The following is a 10139-nucleotide window of genomic DNA, read 5'->3' on the forward strand; positions in this document are numbered from 1 at the left end:
AACTGCCATCCATCACATACAGCTGCTGTTGTAAATTCCTCACTGCTTCTAACTGTCTCTCCAACCGATCCATTCGATCTGATAAGATTTGCAACCAACAGCATTTATTGCAGATATAATCCGCAGTAACCCTTAAACTCTCTTTTAAACTCCCACATCTGACAAGAAGCGCATATCACTCTACTAAAGGCCATTTTTGCTTCTTCACAATCTACAGACCCAGAAAATAACACCATCTTATTCCTCTACAAAACACTGCCCCAAGTTAGATTAATAGTTACAGCTTATATTTAAGTTTAATCAAGAGACATATCTCAAAAAAACATAATCAAGAAATAACCCACTCTACTTACTACTGCAGACTTTCTGTAGGCCACTTAAAACAATTAACTTATCTGATTCTGTGCTGTGAACTTTGCCTAAACAGTTCCTCCAAGATCAGTTGTGAATTTCACTGTTTGTTAATTTTCCCAGATGCATTCTGATGTCCAGCGATACATGAATTCAAACAGCAAAGGCAATAACTGTGCAGGTTCACACTGGTGTCAGTCTCTCTCCCTCTCTTTATGTAAATGACGAAAAGTAGTGGACCCAGCACCGATCCTTGTGGCACTCCACTGGTCGCAGGCCTCCAGTCTGAAAAACAACCCTCCACCACCACCCTCTGTCTACTACCTTTGAGCTAGTTCTGTATCCAAATGGCTAGTTCTCCTTGTATTCCATGAGATCTAACCTTGCTAACCAGTCTCCCATGGGAATCTTGTCGAACGCCTTACTGAGGTCCATATAGATCACGTCCACCACTCCGCCCTCATCAATCCACCTTGTTACTTCTTCAAAAACCTTAGTCAAGTTTGTGAGACATGATTTCCCAAACACAAAGCCATGTTGACTATCCCTAATCAGTCCTTGCCTTTCCAAATACATGTACATTCTGTCCCTCAGGATTCCCTCCAACAACTTAATCACCCCTCATTATCCACTCAATGATGTGGAGGTGCCGGTGTTGGACTGGGGTGGATAAACTCAGAAGTCACATGACACCAGCTTATCGTCCAACAGGTTTATTTGAAATCACAAGCTTTCAGAGCCTGCTGTCATGTGACTTCTGACTTTGTCGACTCAATGATACTGAGCTGAAGCTCCTCAAGCTACAAGCAGGTTTGTGTTGGTTCACACTGATATCCAGGAGTTCCCACAATCTATAGTCTTGACACAGCACCAATTCTGCTATCCTTAATGAGTTTTAATAACTTATGTTGCTTTTTAAATATTTTACTGACTTTAACTTCAATTTGTGTACCATTTTAAATCCTAACAATTAATAGTGCTTGACCATTTACCAGATGCTCATCAATAGACAGCACATTTCTCTGTCATGCAGCAAGAACCAATTCGTATCGCATGGGATGAGAAGAAATGAAAAAGCAAAAGGAAACAAACACCTTTTCCCCATTATTCCCCGATCTCTCCCACTCACCAAGCTCTCAGGTTTGCTTTCAGTTGCCCAGCTAAAAGTTTTTCCTGCGCTATGGTGTTAAGTTTATAGTTCTTTATGTTATTTAATTCTTTTTGATATGCAATATAATCCTATAGGTTTTTACTTGAGAAGTTAGAGGAGGCTCAATCCAAATATTTCATCTGAAAGATGGCTTCCAACAGCCTAACACTGTTATATTCTGTAACTGTAAGGAATTTATACTTTTATAATAATTTAAGTTTAATGACTTAATATGAAAGAAGAAACTTTTCTTCCTTTTGAACAATAGCTCCACCAGTTTATATCCAATGGCCTATGGCTTTGAAGTTGGGCTTTGTAGCATTAATTTTATAATGTGTCATTTAAGTGTTTACGGGCTTATCCTTTAGTAATTATCCTTCGGTTCCATTGTGTTACAAAGATTGTAGCTGCCATCACTGATGCACTATTGACTGCTGGAGGCCTAAATAAACCGCATAAGGAGCCATGTCTCAGACACAGGAAATGTAATCGGCTGGGACAAGAAGTGAGACTGAGCACGACGCAGCTGGGCTGAAGGTTTGGAGTGAAGTTGGGGGAGGGGAGTCAGTCTGCGATGGGGGAGGGGGTCGGTACTGGAGGTGAAGCAAAGTTCAATTTCTTTACACAACTCCGCTTAAGTCATTATCTGAAGTTATTAACTCAACATAAATGTCATTAAAACTCAGATTATTCTCCGGCATACTTAGCAGCAAGAAGTTGTTACATTTTCTATTGTAGAAAATGTCTTGTGTTTAAATCTTTTTAATACACTGCCAGACCGTTACGTATAAAGTATGCAAATCCATTCTCTCACTCAAACGGATTCAGCCCCAACTGAATGGCAAATTAACGATGGCAATGCAAGTGACTGTCTCTCCATTTAAATGGCATTCAAGCGAGTCTCTTGAGGTTGATGAGTAGCCAGATTGGAACTTATGACGTGTAAAAGAATTTGAGTGGTCGCAACTGCAAGAGGGCCCAGACTAGCAGAATGGGAAGGCAAATGGCTGTCGGATTTACGACTGAGACGTGTGCGGTGATGCTTTGTGTTGGGGAGATGGACTTAATAGCACTGTTCTAAAGAACAGTGTGCAGGACGCACTGGATTCCAGATGTGAGCCCTTTTACCTGCAAGGTTAGGCTGGAGAGGCTGAATTATTTTCCCTGGAGCCAGTGAGTCTGAGGACTAAGGTGTACCCGATTGTGTCAAGTTTAGATAATGTAACATTATGGACACGGAGAGATTGTGGCTTGGTTTCCACATGTTGTGGTTTTCAACTGACTGAAGACATATGTATAAAGAGTTTTTTTTGTTATTCTTTCTTGGGATGTGGGTGTTGCAGGCCAGGCCAGTATTTGTTGCCAATCCCTGGTTGTCTTTTGAATTGAGTAGTTTGTTAGACCAGTTGTAGGAACATAGGAACATTCAGCCCTTGAGCCTGTTCCCCATTCAGTGAGATCACAGTTGATTTGTGGTCGAACTCCATTATATTTGCCTTTGTCACATATCCCTTAATACCTTTTGCTTAATTAAAAAAAATCTATCTCAGATTTAAAATAAACAACTGATCTATCATCTTCTGCCTCTTGCACTGTTCCAAACCTTTAGCACTGTTTGTGTTTAGAAGTGCTTCAGTCTAGCCAGAACAGTCCAGCCATAATTCTCAGAATATGACCTCTACTTCTAGAATCCACAAGCAATGGCAATAGTTTATCTATTCTGTCTTTTCCTGTTAATATCTTGAAGACTTCAATCAGATCACCCCTCAACCATCTAAATTCTAGAGAAAACAGGTCTGATTGAGAAAAATTCTTCTTCATTACTTAACCCCTGAAGTCCAGGTTTTATTCTTATGAACCTACACTGTACTCCTTCCAACGCCAATAGATCCTTCCCAAGATGGTGGCAGAGCTCATGCGTTTCTTTCTCTTATTTTCTCTCTTGGTGATTCTTTTCTTCTTATCTTCACTCCCAGCCTTAGCACGGACACAGCCGTGGCAATCTCTGGTCCTGGCCTGGCCCCTGAAGGTCTCTTGGCAGCACATGGAGGTATCTCAGCCCAGCATCCTAGTGTGGCAGTATCTTGGTGTGCAAGTGGGTCCTGCCATGCATGTTCTGGAGGCAGCGGGAGGAGATTGGGAGGCGGCAGCTTCAGCAGCAGTGATGGCATAGCGGCCAAATGTGGGTACAGTGAGTGCTGAGGGAAGTTCCCCAGTAACTGCAGTGGCACATCGAGAACAGGCAGCTGAGGTCTCCCAGAGAGCAAGCTAAGTGAAGGATTCATCAAAGACTGTGGAACTTTTAATCTTATTCCTTTATTTTTCTAGTTTATATTAAGAAGAACTTTTGGCTTCAGCCTCATTATTAGAGTTCAAGATGCTGATGCCCAAGAAGCTATCTTTGAGCTCGTCTTCTTCAAGGAGGGAGTAATGGTGACCAAGAAGGATGTGCATATGCCAAAACATCCAGAACTGGCAGACAACAATGTCCCTAACTTGCACGTAATGAAAGCCATGCAGTCTTTGAAATCTCGTGGTTATGTAATGGAGCAGTTTGCTTGGCGACACTTCTACTGGTATTTGACAAACGAGGGCATTCAGTACCTGCGTGACTATCTTCACCTTCCTCCTGAAATCGTTCCTGCTACTCTAAGTCACCAGACTCGTCCTGAGACTGCCAGGCCAAGGCCTAAAAGTCTGGGTGAGGACCGTCCAGCTCATCTTTGTGATGAAGCTGACAGAGACACTTACAGGCGGGCTGCTCCCCTTGGTGCAGACAAAAAGGCTGAAGCTGGTGCTGGTGCAACTACAGAATTCCAGTTTAGAGGTGGATTTGGCTGTGGTCGTGGACAACCCCAATAAATGTGTACAATTTGCTGTATAAAATAAAGACAATTGAAAAACATAAAAAAGGACTTTTATGTTAACTGTTACCTTATTTTTCCACTAATTCTATGAAAGTAATGTTTAACTTTTTTAACTTTCATAATCTCTTTTAGGAGCTCATAGGCTGCTTTGTGGATGTTTGCCGGTCTTTGCAGCTTTCCCATTCAGGAGGATATGTGTGGCTTGCACGTTTATAAGCCATTTCTGTTAGTTCTGTGGTGTTCCATAGTTGCCCTTGGTTGTTTCTCTATAGAGTGGAGCTTTTCCCTCTCGGGGTTATAAACTGTTTTATATTGTGTTAAATAATCCTCTAAACATCCGTCACTGTTTTTCAGCTGTTTTACCCATTAACAGACTTTCCAAGTTTACTATGGACAGCTCTATCTCATCTTGTTAAAGTTGGCCTTATCAAAATCTCACAGCTGGTTTGTGCTTTTCATTTTCAAACACTACATTGAACTCAATCATGTTATGATCACTATTTGATAAATGTTCTTGCGCAATTAGGTAACTAATTAAATCTAGCTCATTACTAATTACTAAATCCAAAGTTGCTTTTCCCCACATTGTATCTAGGACACATTGCTGTAGGGAACTAAGCTGAACACAATCCAGAAATTCACGATCTTTCTGACAGGGGCTTGTCTGCCTCTCCCAATCTATGATGTGGAGGTGCTGATGATGGACTGGGGCAGACAAGCTCAGAAGTCAGATGACACCAGGTTATGGCCCAATAGTTTTTTTTTGAAATCACAAGCTTTTGGAGTGTTGCCCCTTCATCAGGCAAAGTCTCCCAATCTAAGGTAAAGTTAAAATCCCACATTTAATACTACACAGCTTTAGCTCCACACTTGCCGAAGTTCTGCATTTACATAATCTAGCACTTCAGAACTGCTACCAGGAACCCTGTACACAACACCTATTTACAATCTTAGATTCTTTTATTGTTCTTCAGTTTTCACCAATTAAGTCTCCACTGAACACTTTCTGCTCATTATATCCTCATGTGCCACTGAAGCAATTTCATTTCTAACCAATAAGGCTACTCCTCGTCCTGTGTCATTTTCCTTTCAACCTATAAACCTTATAACCTGGTACATTTAGTTCTCAATCCTGACCATTCTGTATACATGTCTCAGTAATGGCTACTTTATTATAATCTCCAATTTGAATCTGTGCTCTTCAGTTAACTTACTTTATTCCCAACACTCCTTACATTTGTAAATAGAACTCTTATTTGGGAAATAAGCTATAATCTGTTTCTCAGCACTAACGCTTTATTCACCTGCTTATTAGTTTTCTCTTTTGGTTTAATCATTACACTCCTTATCGTTTTGCCATTCCCTGCTATACCTGAAGTAGGAATCCTGACTGTTCCTTTACTTGATTTTGAAACTGTATTGACTTCCCCTGAACAATTCCCCCTTCCTGCTCCCCCTCGATTTACTGGTTTAAAGTCCTTCTGAATACCAGATGTCTTTCTGCCACAGACTGATTCAGGTGCAGCCCATCCCAACAGTTCAGTTCCATCCTATCCCAAAACTAATGTCAGTGCCCTATGAAATGAAAGCCCCCTTTCCCACGTCACTCTTTAGCTATGCAATTACTTCCCTAATTTTCTTAATGTTTTTGCCAATTTGCACATGGTTTAGGTAATAATCCAGAGATTATAACTCTTGAAGTCCTGTCCTTAATTTTATTCCTAATTCCTGATAATCGCCAGGCATGCCTTTTGCCCGTGTTGTCAATTCCAACGTGGATCCTCTTCCTCTCACTCCCATTTTTGGGATGTCCCTTACCTTGGCACTATGCAGGCAACACACCATGTAGGATTTTTGATCCTGCTCACAAAGGATCCCTAATTGTATCCCTAATTATAGAATCCCCATATCAGTCCCATTCTCCTTCTTGCTCCCCCCCACTTGAATGACTTCCTGTACCATGGTGCAGTGGCCAGTTTTCCCATCCTCCCTCCAGTCCTTTTCCTCTCTCACATAGAGAGCAAGTATCTGATACCTATTGGACAAGCTCAAGAGCTGAGGCTCCTCCAATGAAAAAGTCAGGAACCTTCTATGTGACCTCAGAGAGCAATTAAGAAATAACCGCATTGCTGTGGCTCTGACGTCGCATGTAGGCCAGGCCAAGTTAAGACAGTAGATTTCTTTTCTATAAGATGTTAATGAAGCAGATGAATTGACTAATAAATGCAAAATACTCCAGATACTGGAAATTTGAGTTAAAGTGCTGTAAAAACTCAGCAGACCTGGCATTGTTTTTGGAGAAAGAAACCGAATTACTGTTTAGAGTTCAGTATGATTACTTCAGAATGAACAATAGTCAGATGGTCACCATTACTGAAATGAGCTTTGAATTCCAGATTTATTCACTGAAATTAAGTTCCATTAACTGCCATGGTTGGATCTGAAGCTGTGCCTTTTAAACGCAAGCACGGTTATAAGTGACTAGTCCAGACATACTCCCAACTTGCTCATTAAGTCTGAGTACTGTAACCATTAAAAACAGAAAAAAACAGATTTTCTCAACAGTTTTTTTAAAAAGGGTTAAGCTTATTAGCCATCAGCCAAAATGTATTCACACACTGAATCCACTCACGGGCTCGTGCAGGTACATGTACACACATACAACACAATGCAGCACAGGAACAGGCCCTTCAACACACTGAGCCTGCACTGATTCCTAATCCTAATTTAGACTTGCTACTTATTCTCCATACACGGTTTCTATCCCTCTGTTTACCTCCCGTACATGTCTCTGTTAAGATACGTCTTAAACGTTGTTAACGTGCCTGCTTCCACCACCTCCACTGGCTTCCACAACCCTCTGCGTGAAAACGTTGCCCCGCACTTTTTCCCTAAACTTTCCCTCTCTCACCTCGAACCTGTGCCCTCTTGTAGTAGGCCTTTCTATCCTGGAAAAAAGCCTCTGAGTACCCACCCTATCGATGCCTCTCATGATTTTGTCGACCTCTATCAGGTCGCCCCTCAGCCCCTGTCTTTCCAGTGAAGAGTTTATCTAATCTCTCCTCATAACTAAAACCCTCCAAACAGGCAACATCCGAGTAAACCTTGTGTGCATCCTTTCCAAAGCATCCTTGTCATTCTGGTAGTGTGGCAACCAGAACTGCACACAATATTCCAAATATGGCTGAATAAACATCTTCTAAATTTGGATAACCCTCATTATGGGGAAAACGACAGTGGCTGTTCACCCTAACCATGCCCCTCATGTTTTTATAAACTTCTATTAAAAAAAGGTGACTTAATCCAGTCATATAAAATAATCCAAGGGTTAGATAGGGTGGACAGTGAGAGCCTTTTTCCTCGGATGGTGATGGCTAACACAAGGGACATAGCTTTAAATTGAGGGGTGATAGATTTAGGACAGATATCAGGGATAGTTTCTTTACTCAGAGAGCAGTAGGGACATGGAACGGCCTGCCTCCAACAGTACTAGACTTGCCAATGTTAGGGGCATTTAAATGGACATTAGACATACATATGGATAATAATGGAACGATGTAGGTTAGATGAGCATCAGATTAATTTCACAGGTCGGCACGACATTGAGGGCTGAAGGGCCTGTACTTCGCTGTAACATTCTATGTTCGATATAAGGGTACCCCTCCGCTGCTCCAAGGGAAAAGAGCCCCAGCCTATTCAGCCTCTCCCTTCAGCTCATGAAGATAGCTCCGGCACCTTGTGTGGTTCCACAGGAATGAAAAAGTCATCTGACCTCTCAACACCTTTTTATATAAGATTAAAGCATTTATTCTGCACAAGTCCATGGATCCATATTTTGAGAGCGTAACAATAGTCAAGAAAAGTTGTTCCCATTACTGTCAGGGTGGCGCACTGACCTCTACACCGCTGAAGCCAAATGCCAACTCGAGGACACCTCTTCCTACCGCCCCCTCGACCATGAACCCACCCCCCATCACCAAACCATCATCTCCCAGACCATACAGAACCTCATCACCTCAGGAGGTCTCCCACCCACAGCTTCCAAACTCATAGTCCGGGAACCCCGCACTGCCCGGTCTACCTCCTTCCCAAGATCCACAAGCCTGACCACCCTGGTCGACCCATTGTCTCAGCATGCTCCTGCCCCACTGAACTCATCTCGACCTACCTCGACACTGTCCTATCCCCCTAGTCTAGGAACTCCCCACATACGTTTGAGACACCACCCACGCCCTCCACCTCCTCCAAGACTTCCGTTTCCCTGGCCCCCAATGCCTCATCTTCACCATGGATATCCAATCCCTCTACACCTCCATCCACCATGACCAGGGCCTCCAAGCCCTCCGTTTTTTCCTCTCCCGACATCCCCAACAGTACCCTTCCACCGAAACTCTCATTCGTTTGGCCAAACTGGTCCTCACCCTTAACAATTTCTCCTTCCAATCCTCCCACTTCCTCCAGAACAAAGGGGTAGCCATGGGCACCCGTATGGGCCCCAGCTATGCCTGTCTCTTTATTGGCTACGTATAACAGTCGATCTTCCATAATTACACCAGCACCACTCCCCACCTCTTCCTCCGCTACATTGATGACTGCATTGGCACCACCTCATGGTTGAGCAATTCATCAACTTCACCAACACATTCCACCCTGACCTTAAATTTATCTGGACCATCTCTGACACGTCCCTCCCCTTCCTGGACCTCTCCATCTCCATTAATGACGACATTTTTTACAAACCTACTGACTCCACAGCTACCTGGATTACACCTCTTTCCACCCTACCTCTTGCAAAAATGCCAATCCGTATTCCCAATTCCTCCGCCTCCGCCGTATCTGCTCCCAGGAGGACCAGTTCCACCACAGAACACACCAGATGGCCTCCTTCTTTAGAGACTGCAATTTCCCTTCCCACGTGGTTAAAGATGCCCTCCAATGCATCTCATCCACATCCCGCACGTCCGCCCTCAGACCCCACCCCTCCAACCGCATCAAGGACAGAACTCCCCTGGTGCTCACCTTCCACCCTACCAACCTTCGCATAAACCAAATCATCCGCCGACATTTCCTCCACCTCCAAAAAGATCTCACCACCAGGGATATATTTCCCTCCCCACCCCTTTCCACCTTCCGCAAAGACCGTTCCCTCCGTGACTACCTGGTCAGGGCCACGCCCCCCTACAACCCACCCTCCAATCCTGGCACTTTCCCCTGCCACCGCAGGAACTGCAAAACGGGTGCCCACACCTCCTCCCTCACCTCTATCCAAGGCCCTAAAGGAGCCTTCCACATCCATCAAAGTTTTACCTGCACATCCACTAATATCATTTATTGCATCCATTGCTCCCGATGCGGTCTCCTCTACATTGGGGAGACTGGACGCCTCCTAGCAGAGCGCTTTAGGGAACATCTCCGGGACACCTGCACCAATCAACCACACCGCCCCGTGGCCCAACATTTCAACTCCCCCTCCCACTCTGCCAAGGACATGGAGGTCCTGGGCTTCCTTCACCGCCGCTCCCTCACCACCAGACGCCTGGAGGAAGAATGCCTCATCTTCCGCCTCGGAACACTTCAACCCCAGGGCATCAATGTGGACTTCAACAGTTTCCTCATTTCCCCTTCCCCCACCTCACCCTAGTTCCAAACTTCCAGCTCAGCACTGTCCCCATGACTTGTCCTACCTGCTTATCTTCTTTTCCACCTATCCACTCCACCCTCCTCCCTGACCTATTACCTTCATCCCCTCCCCCACTCACCTATTGTACTCC

At 44.0% G+C, this 10139-nt stretch overlaps 1 protein-coding gene across 1 annotated transcript; it reads left to right on the top strand.

Annotated features, from left to right (window-relative positions):
* The first annotated feature begins 3872 nt into the window (after window positions 1-3872).
* LOC140465895 (small ribosomal subunit protein eS10-like) lies at window positions 3873-4413 on the top strand. The gene is given in 2 exon segments (XM_072561799.1): window positions 3873-3894; window positions 3897-4413. Coding segments are annotated over 2 exon segments (483 nt in total). The 5' UTR covers window positions 3873-3878; the 3' UTR covers window positions 4364-4413.
* The last annotated feature ends 5726 nt before the right edge of the window (window positions 4414-10139 follow it).

The sequence above is a fragment of the Chiloscyllium punctatum genome, chromosome 42, assembly GCF_047496795.1.
Source record: "Chiloscyllium punctatum isolate Juve2018m chromosome 42, sChiPun1.3, whole genome shotgun sequence".
Classification (NCBI taxonomy): domain Eukaryota; kingdom Metazoa; phylum Chordata; class Chondrichthyes; order Orectolobiformes; family Hemiscylliidae; genus Chiloscyllium; species Chiloscyllium punctatum.